Source organism: Pseudopodoces humilis, chromosome 11 (genome assembly GCF_049639895.1).
Source record: "Pseudopodoces humilis isolate 2021_Gansu_Grassland_sample_001 chromosome 11, ASM4963989v1, whole genome shotgun sequence".
NCBI lineage: Eukaryota > Metazoa > Chordata > Aves > Passeriformes > Paridae > Pseudopodoces > Pseudopodoces humilis.
Window position 1 is genome coordinate 2,338,953 of NC_142210.1, and position 17,056 is coordinate 2,356,008.

The 17,056-nt window shown below is 40.0% G+C and overlaps 1 protein-coding gene across 1 annotated transcript in view; it reads right to left on the bottom strand.

The window, feature by feature from the left end:
* The window catches only part of LOC102099531 (glypican-5-like), a 328,856-nt gene that overhangs the window by 213,732 nt on the left and 98,068 nt on the right, over positions 1-17,056 (bottom strand). The window contains exon 4 of the mRNA XM_014258398.2: positions 1,957-2,087. Within this exon, the coding sequence (XP_014113873.2) occupies positions 1,957-2,087 (131 nt within the window). The remainder of the gene's footprint in view (positions 1-1,956; positions 2,088-17,056) is intronic.

Here is a 17,056-nt window from a genome sequence, read left to right on the forward strand (position 1 = left end):
GTAATTACTCTCATCATCTGGCCCCCCTGCAGCAATTTTCTGTCACTCTAAGCGCATTTTACACAACCCACTGCAGAAATTATTTCACCCTTGTATTATAGATTTTTATTACCTTACATTAATTTTTATTGATATCATATGTGATTAAATGATGGTGAATGAACAACACAATGATGCAGCCAATCACTGTGTCTTTCACTCTGTGGTTTCACAATTGTTTCCAAGAAGCAGAAGTACAAGCTTCAGGCCACATGTTTTATAGGAAGTTGTGGAGAATAGCTTCAAATTTTCCACTTCTTACTATTTATGGCATATTTCCATCATTCATTTTTGGTGCACAGGCTCTCCACAATAACCATCAACACTGTAATTCAGTAATTTTTCATGCTAATTATATAAGCAGCGACTTAGTTTAGTTTATATAATTAATTTTCAGTGTGCAGACCAATTCTGGCAAACTGTCTAATTTACAGTGCATTAGTTCATTTTCTTTTCCATCCACAAGCCTTGCATTTTAAAAGGTCAATATCCAAATAATTCTAGATGGTTGGGAAGGGGAGGAAGCAGATCCTCAGGTATGAAAGAGCAATTTTCATGCCATTGAAGACACAAACCTGCAACATTTTAAGAGATCACCTGTTGATGGGCTGGCAATTCTGATTTTTGATCTGCCAGTGTTAAACCCCAGCCAAGTCAATGAGTTACACAGAAGATGGTCCAGGGCTCTGTGCTGCTGAAAGCCTATTTCAATAAATGTACTACAACTGCTCTTTAGATTTTTACTGCTGAAGTTATTAATTTAATTTCTGTAATGCTCCTTTTTTTTCTGATTTGCTTGGTAAAAACTGATTAACTCCAAGTGCTAGCACAAACTGTTATGGTTTGCTTTAAAATACAAAAGGATAAAAAAATTATCACTATCACTCAAAAAACATCTCTTGCTGTTATTACTTTTAAAACAGTGTTTTTTTCCATTCATGCAAGCTGAGAATTAAAACAGAAATGGATAAAAATCTCATGTTCACAACTGAAACACCAGAACCCAGGCTGTGGGAATTTTAACACTGCTGTCATCCACTCATCCAACAGACAGAGGTACCCATGGACTGCCTGGGCAGTTCAGATGCTGCTTTTGGACACAGGTAAGCCCAGCACGACTCCATTGACGTGGCTTGGTCCAGATTAACTCTGTTCTTACAGAACACATTGTGCCAGCCAGAAACAGGCACTGGGGTTGTGTGGGCAGTTTGCTCAGACATGTACTCATGTATCGTGAGTGGGATTGCAAAAAAATCCTTTCCTAGAATGTACAGAAAGCCAATTCAGGAGCTGCACAAGGCAGAGTGACAGAAAAAGTCAGGGGATGTGCGAGCCGGGATACTCCTGTCCAGGCCAGTGGCAGAACTCAGCTGCAGGTGTCTCAGTGGGGCATAGCTGAAGAGGAGCCAAGATGGACACAACAAGCCTAAAAAACTCTTTCAGCTCCTTCTCTGTTATGTAATAAAACAAGGAGATTCCAAAGGAATCTGCCCAGTCCAGTGGAATCGGGGATTGACTTGGTGTCAGGGCAATCAATCTTTCCTTTTCACCCTATCCTCCTTCCCACTTCTGCCCGTGGACAAGCTCATGTCCTTACAGCCCTGGAAAGTTACATTTTAAATAATTTAGACTCAGCTGTGGAAATCAGTTTCCTCACACTTTGTCAAGGAAAAGCTTTCCCCATTTTCACTGAAAGATTGTGGAATGAATGAACACCTTGGTGTGAAGCAATGATGTCAAGTCTGGCCTTTCTTGGATGTGATGCCACGGAGTCACCTGTGTGACTGCCAGTGATGGCTGGAGAGCACACAGAGAAGGTGACAGAGCTGTGGCTTTGGCTTAAACAGTGCAAAGAACCAACAACACAGATTATGAGGCTGAAGGTTTGTTTCAAAGCAGCTGCCAGCCTAGGGTTACCTTCTTTTATTGTTCAGGCTGGTGTGAGCCATCACAAATGTCTGGGTTTCAGTCACTTCCTTCACTGGTACAATATTGGCTGATGACAGGTTCCCTTCTTGCTGCTTGGGCTGGCCACACACTTTATCAACCTGGAAGAAAGGGAGAGAAAGGAAAACAGGATGTAAGTGGAGAAATAGATTTACAACCCCACAAAAGTCTGCCTGTGCCTTGCAGCCCGTGCTCACTGCACAAGACATTGTCTGGGGGAGGGAAAGGAAGGATAGAAAGGAGTCTTCCTTCAAGCAGCTGCAAACAAATGCCTGGCAAAGGAAGGACCGAATTCCAAGGCAGGGCAATGAACACCAGAAAGTGAGCAGTCATGGATTTCTCAGTGGCTACCTGGACTACAGCACACTTGGAAACAGGCTGAGGTCATGACTGATGAACTTTTATTTAGAAAAATAAAAAAATTTAGAAATAGACTTTTATTTAGAAACATACCTGGAGTTTAAATGTACACAGATATTGGTGGAACATCTGCCCCATGTAAAAAGAGCAGAGTCTATCAGGAGTTTGAAGGGGTTTGTAATCAGAAGATAACCAATTCTTCCAGGCTTTAACCAGGCCATGTAACTTCACTTGGTCCTCGCTGCCCTTCCTGAAGCCTCTCACAGGGATTTAGTATCAGTCCAGGAGAACGCAAGCTTGTGTTTATCCCTTCTGCACCCTGGATCTGACACTGCTCGTGTATCCTCACACATTTATTTGCTGTAACAGCTTTAAGTGACAATAGGAAGACAAGTCTCTTCCCTTTCTAGCCCCCAAATGAGTAACCTTGATGTTTTACCTACACTTAAATCCCTGAGCAAACATGAAGAGACCACAGAGGAAATCCTGCTCTGGGCATGGAATCACACAGAATTCATCATCCCACACAGCCCTGGGTTTGGTTTCTTTCTTTAAGGTTCCCCAGTAACCAGATGAGATGGATTCTTCCTGCTCTGTGAACTTTCCTGCATCTTTACAACCCTTAGGAGTCTGCTGATGACTTCAGGACTTTGTCTGTCCCTTTGCACCACTATGATGCAGATGTCAGCACAAGCACAGGACAATTTTCTCTGCCTTAGCCCATTTCCTCCAGGAAAACCATGACTATGTGAAGCTGACATCCTCCTCTGAAGAAACAGGCAAACCACGTGGAAAATTGGAAGCTTTATAGGCATGACAGTTACTGTCAGCTTCAGCTGTATGAGTTCCAGCCCAGCACAGTCTAATATGCTGTGAAGAACCCAAAACTGCAGCAATTGAATGGGAACATACTGGATTAATCCTGACACATCTCCAGCAGCCAGGGTGGGAGCCAGCTGCCTCACTCAACACCACACTGTGTACATTGCTCTGGTCTCACCAGGGACTAGCACTCTTTTAAAATAAAACTTTGGGAAATTAAAGAGTCTATTCCAGCCCCTTCTAAACTTGCGAAAAGAAAACAAAACCCCCACTCTATGCAAATGAAAATATAAAAAAAAAATATAGCCTTTTGAACCCTCTAAAGCTGGACAGAGGGTATAACACAGCTGGACCACATTCCTGCACAGGATGCTTCCTCCCCTCCACCCCAGGCTTCCCAGGTCCCCTGCAGCACACAGACCCAAATTCCCAACACAGGTCTCTGCAAAATCCATCTCAGATTACATCATGTCACTAAAGTTCATGTTTTCAAATTACATACACCTCAAATCTTGTCACTATGCATTTGAGATAGTTTTTACCAAGTAAAATCAGAATGGTTTGCAGAAGCAATGTGGTTCTCATATACATAAGTGATGGAGAACTCCCAAGTTTTTTGTTTTTCCCCAAAAGAAGATTCAAAGATATTTAAGTCATCATTTCTGTTGTGAATCAACAGTTTAAGCATCCAACTGAAAACACCAACTTTGTTTTGATTTGAATTTTTGATGCTACAGTAATGACTCTAAAGAGTGCCCAGGTTTCAGTATTTTTTGTGCCAAACCTATGCTTTAGGGGTTTCTTTTTAAGCAATAGTAACAGTTTCCTGCATATCAAACAAAACCACATTATTTGAAAGAAAAAGTTTTCTCAGTTTTTCTCAGTGGAAAATTTTAACCACTTCTATTCCATTAAGTATAAAGTTGTTTCTGACATAAAAGGGCAGATCACACCTCTTTTGTCACACAGGCTTTTCGGTGCCTTTCTTCTCAGCCCAGCTCCCCACAAGCCAGGCAATCCCAGCAGCTCCTGTTGGGGGGTTATCTCTGTTTGGTGTATTTGTTTCAGATTTTGAATTAGTTAAATAGAAGTCTGACTTTTGATTTGTTTTGGTTTTGTTTTTTTGGGGTATTTTTTTATGTGGACTAATTTTCACATCTCTCCAACATTCATATTTTTCTGCAAAATGAAACAACAGAAAAGCCTGAATTTTATCAGCTGATTTGAGCAGCCATATAGCTGATGGCACAAATGAGAACACTCGTGTATGAAAAACCATCTCAACTTCCAGATGGGCCATTTATGAAATATCAGATAATGTTGTGTAAATTGAAAAGCATGAGGCAAGCCATAAAAAACCCCAAAAAGGTGTTTTCTGGAACTGCAGCATCTGGAATGTACTGACACAAGTTAACACAGAGTTTCCCTCCCATCCTAAGGGCACCACACAACTGCACTGCCAGTTTCACCCAGAGCTCCTGAACCAAGCCTCACCACCCACAGGAAAAAAACCTGGAAATGGGGACTGGAATTTTAAAGCTCTTATCTTAATGTCAAGGTCTAGGACTTGGAAGAATCAGGAATCAACATAAAGAATGACTGAGCCCATTTCTTGGATTTTTAAACTTAAAATAGGTCTGCCAATCTTAAATGACAAACTGACAGAAAATCACCCTCATTAATGGCAGGACTCTGAGGTCATTCTGCTTCTTTCTGCCGTGATATTTAAGCATTGTCTTCTAACAGTGAACATCTACAGCTGAAAACTGCTGTTTCTGCCACCTCCTTATCTTCTGAATTATCAATCATGTTTCACGATTCTAACACTTTTATTCATATTAAAGATTTTTTTCTTATACAGCAATGATTCCTCTTAAATACCTGGTTTTCTACCATAGCTACATTTTTTCTGCTGTGAATTTTTCTTGGTAATGAAAAGCAGAATCATATATATACATACACATTTTTGACCTCTTACTATTTGTTATTTAAAAGAATGACTATTTACAGTTATTACAGAGGCTTAACAAAATAAATGGAAAAATTCTCACCCAGAATCTTTTTGAACTCTTGCAGCTTGAGTAACCTTAAACATTGAGGTCATATTTAATATATGTGATATAATCAAACATGGGAAAAATGTCATGCCCTACTGGATACCAAGAGAATCTTATCTCTCTAAAGCAGGAGACCTTTTCACCAGTTTAGAGCAGTAATTTTCTTTGATTTTGTAACAGGAAGATTAGTATTTTAAATTACAGGATTTTCCCAGTGATTGGCTTTGAGTTGTTATTATTAAAACACAGACACATTTGCCTGCCAGTTTCTGTCCCTTGGTTTGTCCCCAGCCCAGCTCTGCAGAACACCTCTGTCAATTTAAATGCCCCAACCCCAGCACTGCTGTGCCCCACAAGTGCCACAAACACTCTCCAAAGCAGAACTGGAGTTTGCTCTGTTGGGAGTCAGAGGCACAGAGAGTGTGCCCTTATCTCTGATACCTGGCTCTGACATCCAAGAAAACACTGAATTTCATATAACATCCTGAAAACAATTCTTAAGGTTAAATACAAAAATTAGAAGTGCAAGTGTGTAAATTAGAAAGTTTTCTTAAGTCACTGGGTGAGAAAGTTAAAGTTTGGAGTTTAAAGTGGTTTAGAGAACAGAAGATAAGATGGAGGATTTAGGGAGTTGTCTCTTGTCCTTCTTTCTTCTTCATGTTCTTCTTCTAGAGGTTTTTGGGTGGTAGTAAGTGATTGGATAGAGAATGCTGCAGTGCAGCACACAGGTGTTGGGTCACTGGGTCACTAAGAAAAATAATTTAGTTAGCACCTGTTAATTGGGTAAATAGACATATAAAAGACCTTGAAGAAGTTCTTTGTTAGTCATTTTGCACTTTTCTATCTTAGTGCACACAGCTCCTTGTACCTTACATACATGTAATATAGATAAAAGAAGAATAAACAACCAAGTCCAAACTTGGGTCTCTCTCATCTGCCTCTCTCTCATCAATCTCAGTCCAGGGGGAAAAAGAACCCAACCACAAATGTCCTATCAAGACATGCTCCAGTTCAGGTTCCAGCTGCCAAGTATGAAGCAAAGTGAGAGAAATGAGAAACTGAATTATGGGGAAATCAGATTTGTGTTTTCAGAGCTGTGTGTTCCCCAGGAGCTCTCACTTGCTGAGGGTCAGAGATATCCTTGTATCACTTGATCACCCACAGTAAAAGAAACCAACCAGTATCATTTGTGATTTTATGCTGTCCAAGCATCAACCAGAGTTTATTACAGAAACACAGAATCCTCTCCTTGGGGTGGCTGTCACCTGCTACTAGAGTATTGTTGTAAAACATTAATTTCCAGTGCTCAAAAGCTGAGTGGGAACCTATATGATAAAATGCAAGGGCTCATGCCTCACTGCCACTGCCTTTATCCTACTGAACAAAATCAGACAAGAGAGCAAAATACCTCTGATTTTGCCTTCTTTTAAATATTCTCTCCCTTATGGGATATGTTTCCTATTAGGAGCATTTTGCTGGTAGCAGAGTTCAGCAACACATAAACAAACTAAGGGATTATTAGTTCATTTTCCTACAGGAATATGTTGGCTTTCACTTCTCTCTCATCTTGAATCTACTGAAAAGTTCTGTTTAAATTAATTTCCTACAAGTCTTCTGAAATCTGGCAGTTAGAGAAGTTGACCCTTACTAGATAGCAGAGATTCCTCCTAGGAGAACAGCATTATGAATTCCTCAGGGGCAGGAAAACCTTCTGTCAGACTTCACACTCAGACATCAAAAATTCAGCCATAGAATTTCAATCCATAAAAAAGAAGGTTCTGTGTGTTCTGTCTGTGGCAGAAGAGATCCTTTCAGGTACCAACACTGGGCACAGGGAGTGGACAAATTTTGCAGTGCTTATTCAAATGAATCAAATTCTACCCCAGATAAAAGTACAAATGATGAGAATTTGGGAGTGTTGATCTATAACAGCATTAAGAAAGAGTAGAGAGATGACCTGTCCTGGGCATGCCACAAAGCTGCATCTGGATGCACACACACAAATTAATTTAAAAAAAATTAAAATAAAGAAATACCTTGACATGACATCAGGCATTTTAAGAATTCTACACCGTTTGTATCTAACAAACTTTTACCATAAATTACATTTCTGTTCTTTTCTTCTCTCACTAGCTTTTAAAATTGCATATTATGGCAAATTTAAAATTGCACCTCCACAGCCACAATCTTTTAAGCACACATAAGTCAGTAACCTGTCTATTTTGTTAGGATTTTTTCAAAACATTTTTGTTCTAACTGTATATATATTTACTCAGTTGAAAAGAGAAGTGGTAATTATTCATAAAGCCAAAACAAAATAGCAGCAGCACCTGAGAGGTCAAATGATAGCTCTCCTTCTCCTCCACAATCCCCCCTAGATTCAGGACTAATCTTCCCTGGCCTTTGTTACTTGTGACATTTGTCTTTAAATATTGACAACCTACAAAGGTAAAGCTCAATTTTAAAATTAATTACAATAATCTAGTATGAAAAGAAAATTCCACTGGGAGCTGATACAAGTGAGCCGCTTTAAAAGCTCTCAGAAAAATTAGGTGACTTTACAGAGAACATAACAAAATCAATTCAAAGATTGTATTCTAATTTCCCTGGAATCTCTTTTCAAATTAATTTCAGTATTTCAAAAAGGTATTGCCTGTTATTGTGTTTACTATTTACACCCATTATTAAGGGAAAGCAATTACCCAAATATTCCTGGAATTTCTTTTATCACTGCAAGCTTAAAACGTAACAAATAAAAAAAAAACCTTCCCAGTTTGTTCTTCAAAGGTTCAATAACCAAGTAGAAAAAAAGTAACAAAATTGTACAAATACACACACTCACATAAATTGAGGAAATCCTTTCAGGGCTGCACAGAGGGCACCCAAACCTGGGCAGCAATCCGTGCTGATGGTCCCTGGCACACACTGGCTCCAGCTGGCCCTGCCCAGCACCTCCACTGGGGATATTCCTCGGCATAGTGAGACAAACCTTGAACTATTCAAGATTTTAGAGATGCTGAGGCCTTAATTAAAAACAAGCCTTGCTAAAGCTAATTAAAATAAATAGATGGGCCTTGCTAAAATTAAAGGTAGATAGAGAGGCCTTGCTAAAATTAGAGGTTAATCATTGGCTAATTACTAATTGTCTGTCAACTTTATGCTTGTTCAGCTGGGCTTATAATGAGAAACAAAGAATTTGGTAAAGAACTTGAAGAACATAAGACAACTGCATATCAGAAACCCATTGAAAACATGAAATCAAGGATCCATTTGTCACTTTGCATTGAAAAGGTAAAAAGGTCAGAAGGAGGAAGAGCCATATCCCTTCCTCCCTTCTGTGACCCCTCCTCATAAAAGGACCACAGACCCATTTCAAAGATCAAACTACGCACGCTTAATCCCTTTTTTCCTAATTAGCTAAAGGAGCAGAGAGTGGGTGGTAACAGGGTTATGAATATGTATTTGTATTCAATATTTCTGGAAATAAAAAATGTATTGCCCTGCATTCAGGGCTGTGTGTATTAAGGAGTGACGCTGCACACTGGCCCAGCACTGCTAATAAACACACACTCTGTAACCCTAAAACAGAGAGTCTTTGTCCATCTCAGTTGGATATTGATACTAGATCATATCCATATTTTGGTAAATCAGTAGGAATAGGGATATTCCTTGGCCCCTGTGAGCCCCAGCAGCCCAAGGACAGTGTGAGGCTCTGGCTGGGCCGCTCAGGCCAGGGCTGACAGCATCATAGCCATGGTCCAGGTAATTCCAAAAATTCACATCTTCCCTTAGGCTCAGCTACCTCCCCACACATCTTTAGTCAAAAACAAGTGCTGTAGCTGGACATGAAATAAGTCACACAGATGCAGTTCCAGGTGTGGTGAAAGGAAGAGAGAACTTTATTTCTTCTCTCAGGATTTCTAAGTTTCTGACCACGGCCAGGGACTGGATGGTCAGGATAACACCTTCCCACTGCACTGGCTGTGAGAGATGTCCATCAAAAGATGTGTATCAGAAAGAATGTACACACATCTATGTTTACAGTTACTGTCCTGGGAAAGTCTTTAGAAACTATGTCAGCAAGCTCAAAAAACTGAGTTTTCAGGGCGACATACAAGTGTCACCCTTCTAGTCCCTATAGATGAGCCATGTTTTTCTCAAATTATTTTAGCCAAATTATTTTAGCCATGTTGAGGTACACCTGACCTGCTGATGAGCTCCCCAAGACAAGATCTCTTGCCAGCACCCTTTTCACTAATTGCAGCCAGTTTGATCATCACCCCAACACTGCCAGTCCCCTCTGTTTCAGCAGAATTCACAGGATGGCCCAGTCACATAAGGGATCAATAAGAAGGGGAGGTCACTGAAAGAGGGAGTGTTTCTCCCTATTTAGGCATATTTTAGTACTGCCAAAGACAGCTGGGTAGGACAGACCATTAGTCTGACCCAGATGGAGCCTCGTGTTCCTCTATACACACTGATTGCAATTATAATTACACCAGAACTGCAGCAATGATGATTTTAAATAATTGGCTGAGTTGACTGACACTTATTTTTCATTTATGAACAAATAAGTGCAGTGAATTATTAGGAACCTGAGCCAGATTTGATCTGTGGATAACTCAGTCACATATTTCTCTGAACATGCAATTCAGCTTCATTTTCAGATTAACACACTTTTTGGGTGGCCATCAGCACTCAGGTATTCAGGCACAAGCCCAGACAAACAAAGCGAACATCCTAAGAGGCCTTTTGGTACAGCAGACAGCTTCCACTGAAGTGTTTTGTCTCCAGGCTCTATATAATATTAAAGAATTGCTTCTCAGCAGTTTTCATGTGGCTGGCATTATACAGGATATCCAAAAGAAGGCAAGAAAACAGCAACAAAGAGCAAAAATAGATGTCAGGCTCACAGCTCTGACAGCTCCTGGTCAAAACCTCCCCTTTCTTTGCAGGTAGAGACATCCTTAAGAACCAAGTTTCAGGAAAATACATGGAGGAAACATTCTCTAAGTGAAAGAGTTTATTTGAAATCTTTTGATATAAACTGTTTCTGTTACTTTAAACTGACATCTGAGTATGTTCAGGGGATAATTAAATATGTTATACATATAACAAATATTTGTTATTACATATACACATATGGATGAAAGAGGGACGAGAGCATCTCTCTTAGGGATAGCTAATGGTGCAAATGTGAACCAGATTTTAAGATACATGAAGTCATGCCTGTCCTATGTTTTTATAAGAGCATTTATAAATCAACCCTGAAAACATTTGCCAAAATAGTAAACAAGTGCAGAAAAAATATCAATTTCCAGCAGAAATTTTAAATCCTTCTGTGATTATTTTTTTCTGTTCATCATTACTGTGTTTCATTGGATAGGCAAAATACCTGAACTTTCTCCAAACAACATCATGAAAGTCACCTTACAAAAATACATAGGAAGTCAGAAGGTCATTATAAAATTTCACATTGGCCTATAATACAAAATAATGTTGGAAATTTCTGCAATCATTAAACCAACATATCAATAATAATGTCAATGCCTGCAGAGAAAGAACAACCTTCCATTTTGCATTTAACAAATAGAATAATTAGAAAATACTGATAAACACTCTTTTTTCATGACACATATCATTTCAATTACTATTTGCTGACAGCTGTTGTCAAAATAAACATAATCTCTTGTGCCTTTTTTCCTGAACACAAATAAGTGACTTCAGATGACTCTGAAGAGTAACTAACCAAGGCCTGTAACAATAGTAGGCAGCACAATTATCAGGGCAGCAGCAGCAGCCACCCTTTCAAAAAATACTCAGAGGAGCTTTTTCACATTGAGACAAGTGCATTCCATTTATCAGCCTCAGACTCCTCTCCTGTCTCCCAAGGAAATCACCCCTAATGCAGTAGAGATGTTTTTGCTTATAGTGGATACCACAACAGCCACTTTTGTGCTCCTTTGCCTTAGGACCTCAGGTAGGTTCCCAGTGAAGAGGAGTGGGAAGCCTGCGTAAGGGAAAACCTGCAGCCTCCCCTGGGGACCTGGACTGGCACACCTGGGCCTCACCTGCATCACCAGGCTTTGGATTTCCAAGCACCTCTGGCAGGTGGATTCCCCTTGTAATTAATTAATTAATTAATGGATCTGTTGGAACTATTAAACCAGCCATGTAATTTCACTGGCTGGGCATTTCTGAAGCTGAAACCTGTGAAGATATCAAATCTGCAAGTCTAAGTCCAAAGCTCAGATCAGACCTTTAAGACTGTACCTTTGAATATGAGAACAGAGATCTTTCTAGCAAGACAACAACATATTTACTAGTAAGGGCATCTTGTTTTGAACTTCTAAGCCATTTGTTAAATAAAAGAAACACAGCCCCAAGAAAACTCTTGAGTCTGCTTGATGTGCAGAATTCATTCTGGCTGTGCTCAGGTGCAGGAATGGTCCCACCATGGCAGATCCCTGTTAGAGCAGAGGCCCAGCCGGAAAACAAGGAATAAAGATGCTTAGAACAGCATCTAAGACTCCTCATTTATAGTTGTCAAGCCTTTTTAATTCTAAACTTTATTTGTGGCCCATCCTTTCGTAAAACAAAATCAACAGAAGGATTTACTTTAAACCATTTTATGTGGTTTTATATATAGCCAGGGAGTTTTGTCATTATTCCTAAGAGTAGGAATGATTTCCTTGCTGATGTCACTTTGAAATTTGTGAGGTGCATTCATGTACCTCTCTGACCCATTTCTGATGAAGCTCTGCAACAAGAGCAAACAAAAAAAAAAACAGCCTTTCAACTTGAGATTCCCCAGACTTTCTATACAACCTCAAAGACCATGAAGGAAATTGGACAGGATGTTTCTGAGCTAAAGAGTAGTGAAAACTCCACATTTTTACTTTTAAAAACACATCATGATCCAAAATAGTTCTCTTTTTACAGTGTTATGTCTTTCTTAAAGAGGGACAAATTCAAGAAGGGACATGGACTGAAGTCAACAGTGAACTACAGTCACAGCAATAACTGTAGCTGCATTCAACTCATAAAAACCTTCTGCCAGTAACTGACTGGAAAAGAGTCACCAGCTGTGACTACAGGCAGAATTAACGTCAGCAATGGTGTCAAGCACCAATCATGCTTTCTCAACCACGCAGCAAAGCAGCACATCAGGTATCAGATCAGAGGCAGCAAGGTGAACACACGTGGAACCTCACAGCCCACTGAATGCACACAGAAAATGGACAGAAAATCTGGATCCTCAGCACAGAACCTGAGTTTGCATGGAAAAGATGCCCCAAAAGGGCATTGAATAAGGGATCAGACAACTTTAACTGAGCCAGCCCTACAGGTGAAGGTTAATGGTAGCCTTTTACAAGTGATGATCTTCCTTCTACTCAGCACTGGCAGGGCCACCCTGTTCCCTGAGCACTGCCTGACCCTGCTGGAGCACAGGAGTTGGACTAGATGACATTCCTAAAGGCGTTTAACAGCAGGGCATTTGAAATCTGGGTGTTCCTGATGGACATGTGGATTGCGTTGGACTAGATGACATTCCTAAAGGCATTTAACAGCAGGGAATTTAAAATCTGGGTGTTCCTGATGGACATGTGGATTGTGTTGGACTAGATGACATTCCTAAAGGCATTTAACAGCAGAGAATTTAAAATCTGGGTGTTCCTGATGGACATGTGGATCCTTAATCTCAGAAAGGGACTCAAACCAAGCAAGCACCCAAAGAAGAAGACAACAAAAGGTACATAAGCATCTACAAACCTCTACCTTTTCTCCTATGTGAAAGTAATTTACTGAAGATTCATCTCACCCCTGTTGAAGTCAACAATGGAGGATTGAGATTCACCGCTTTTGTCTCCCACCTCTGGAAGGCACATGGAGCTTCCCCTCACAGCACACTGAGTGCTTAGGCCACTGCATCATGATAAAATATCAGATAAAAATTGGAGGCGAGAAAACTCCCAAGACTGATGGGAATTTGGTGCAGCCAAATTGATATTGTTTAATACCCATTCTAAGGACTTCCAAAGAGAAGAAAAAGAAATCTGAATTGCAGAAGGGAAAATAACTTAGCTGAATTCAGAAAGCTCATGAACAATAATTTTAAAACAATTAAACAGAACACCATCTAAAAGCACAGTGAAAGTTCCCTGCCAAAACTTGTCTGCCTAGCAAACACCACAGCGTAGCATTCCCAGGACAACTGCTTGCTCCATGAGACCACTACACTTCTGGGAAGTGCTCTGTTCACTTCCAGTCTTGAGTAGCATTTATCAACACTGAACCCTTCACATCTTACAGTCCTCACCTCGAGGCAGGCAGTAACTTTGCCTTCTTATCCCCATTTCTCAGACAAGGATGCTAAAGCAGCGAGATTAACAAATCTGAGAAAAAACCACGCCGGCAGGTTTGGAACTGACCAACTCCCGACAACCAATTTACTTCTTGGACAATTAAATCACACTCTGAGTTCCACAGCTTTGGCAATCTGCCTGCATGTTTAGATACTTGCCTGTCCCTAACTTGTGGATTTGGGCTGCAAATCTCAAGAGCACGGTCTCACAAACATCCGACCGGGTCCGAGGCTGCCCTGCAGAGCTGAATGTGCAGACAATCCAGCCATGGTGCTTCCAGCTCATGTCCAGGACCACCCAGCAGCCAGCACAGCAACAGCAGTTGGCAGTCACCACTGCAACCCAAGTGATTGTTTGAGGCTGTAATTAAAGTGCCCTGAATATGCAAACTTGTTTCATTCACTGTTTCACTTGCCCAAAACAGGAACTGGAAGCAGTTGATCTCAGCTATGCGGTCTGTGCTCATCTGCTTTCCAAAACACGCACCAGATTTTTCATTAATAACTTCTATTTCTTTATTTCCTTCAGTGCAGCAGAACAGTTTAATTTCCCTTTTCCCCCAGCCTCTTGAGCACTACCGGCTCAAATTGAAGCTAAATTAAGCCGCTGCTCCTTTCGATACGTGTGCCAAGAGACACTGAGCTCAAAAAGCCGGCCCACAACAATGTAAAACAAAAGAATTAGAGAAAGCACTTCAGTGTTTCAGTGGCTTAGTCTGAAGGCATCTCTCTGCAAGCAGTGAGCTGCACTCAGGGTGGGGTGGCAGCAGGAACAGAGAGAGCTGCAGGGTACCAGCCCTGCCCTTCAGACAGGCACAGCACGCTGCTCCCACTGCTGCACCCACAGCTCCAACAGAATCCGGATTTCTTAACTTCCCTGTGAAGTGACAGTTTTGGAGAGCCCAACCTTGCCTTCTTTACAGCATCCTCAGGGATGTGTCCAACTAAATCACCATTTGTAGATGATCACTGCAAACCAGCAGAGCAATTATTCCATCCTCACAGCCTCACAGCTCACTCATCCTCTGCCCTCCTCATTTAGGCAGGATGACTATAAAAATCCCTTGAAAGTATCCAGCAAGGTTTTGATCTTGCAGATCCTACATTCTCCCAAATGTAGCCAATAAATCAGCCAAATGCTAAATATTCGGCATCTACCAAGATAGAACTGAAGGTCTTGTTTAGGAGCAAGTTCTTGAAGCAAGAGCAGTGAGAATAAAAGTCATTATCTGGCTGCAGAATAAAAATTAAAACTGGGGAATATATACATATATATTCAGTTAATTACAACATAATCTACCATAGTTACAATTTCATTTTCAGTTTTTGAAGTTTTTGCAAGGCAATCTGATTAGATATAGGCAAGACACAAACTTGTAAAATCTTGTACACTTGGGGCCCAGTTTGGCCTGGATTTTTGCTAATTGGAACTGGTTATTAAAATCTGCTGAAAGCATCCTGAGAGTCCTGTAAACACGACCACTTTCACTATTCAATGTGCATCCAGGATAAATGGAATAACAACCAGACTACAGCAAGCAGCTGACTCAAACCCTCCAGCCACAGTTTATCAACCACCAGCAAACAGCAGGCTGATATTTGTTTCCCTAAGTAAAAACTTATAAATTGTTAGTCCTGATTTTTTCTGATTGGTAAGACCAGACATGACAGAACTCGTCACCATAATGAGACAGAGAACTGAACAATGAGGGAGAGAAAACTCTCCTGAATTCCAGATGTTTCAGTGTCTCCTGGAGCCCAAATCTCAGAAGTCTTGGGTTGAAATTACTTAATATAACAAATGTAATTTGGGATGGGAGGGCAGTGCTTGTAGCAGGTATTTTTGCTGCCTTTATATAAAGTGGTCTGCCTGCAATAGCATGAATGGGAATCAGGGCCAAACTCCCTTTCTTTTCATAACCATTAAAAAATAAAAAAATTAAAATCTCAGCAACCTAATAAAATACATGGGAGGTTAAAAAGTAAAACTGGCTTGTTACTAAAACAGGTCTTAATATAGAATGCCTGTAATAATGAAAAAGGGTAAATGAAAAGCATGCTGATTCCTGTTATTCTTTGAGTTAGACCATGCCCTTGGGTAGTACACGAAACCCCAGAAATGCAAAATATGAAAGTAATAAACATACAATTGCTCAGAACTCGATAATGATCTCTGTGAAACAAAATCTGAGGATTTTTGGTAGGCTTTGATGATTCTGAACATGGAATTAAGTGGAATGTATTTTAAATTAAACCTAAAATAAAAACAGCTGCTGGAAAACATGCATGACCAAATTCCTCATCTGAACATGTGCTGCTTTTGGCTATTTGCTTGTAGATTTTAAAACTTCACTGGCATTCTGTATATTCAACTCCAGTACAAAACACAGTACAGTAGCTACTGCTGGCACTCAGTTAAGCCAATCTAATTTTATAGATGTTTGCCTGACTCAGAACCACTGCTACTTCCATTGGTGAAGGATTACACCACCAAATAAATTTATTCACTCTGGTAGCTGCAATTCTGTGTGCAACAGGGCCTAAGAGAAATGCAGGCATTGTTAAAGTTCATGAAGTTCCCCCTACTGCTCTGATGGCAACCCTCAAAGTCAAATAATCATATGGAAAAAAGATGGAGAGCTAATTAACTTTCCTAAGAGTTAATCTGAAGCACAAAACAAGATGGATTCCTAAGTGGAGTTTTCCTGTATGAAAAAAATTGTTCCATCAAAAAAATATATTTTTTTCTGCTTGAGAAACAGGGGAACAATATAGGAGAGAGAGACACAGGAGAAGAAATTACTTCTATTATTAAACATATGAGAAAGACTTATTCCAGCACAGCAAGCCAGAGGGCAAAATTAACAAGATGTATAGAATTCACTTCCACTTGTGACTGAATTACCAAACAAAAGATATCCATGTCACACTGGAAATGCCCTAATCAAATAAACTTTGAAATACCATTTATTTGGAAATCTGAACCCCCTGTTCCCAAATTGACCAGATTCCATGGAAATTCCAGAGAGATACAAAACACAGAGTGTTCTACAGCACTGTGAACTGAGTAACTTTCAGACTTGCCATGGTTTTGTTGATAGAACTATAAACCATGTGTATGCATTGTTTCCTTTCTACTTGGTAGGATGACAGCAAAAATTGGAAAAATTAATTTCACAGTAGCCAAAAAGCACTTTTCTGTCCCATATTAATTTACCTTTAAAATCTGGATATCTTAAAAAACAACCCACATCCCATTCTTATAAAAACCTTTCTCATTTTGTTTTAATCTCCTTGTAGCATGTTCATGTCTTAGAAGACACTTTAAAGAGAAAAGCCACATGTTTCCTTTAGCTTAAAATTTGAAGGCACTTAAACACTGCCAAAATAATGCAATATTAACTATACCTAAACACCAGAAGATATTTTTTTAAATCTATCCATAAATCTGAAATGCCATCAAATG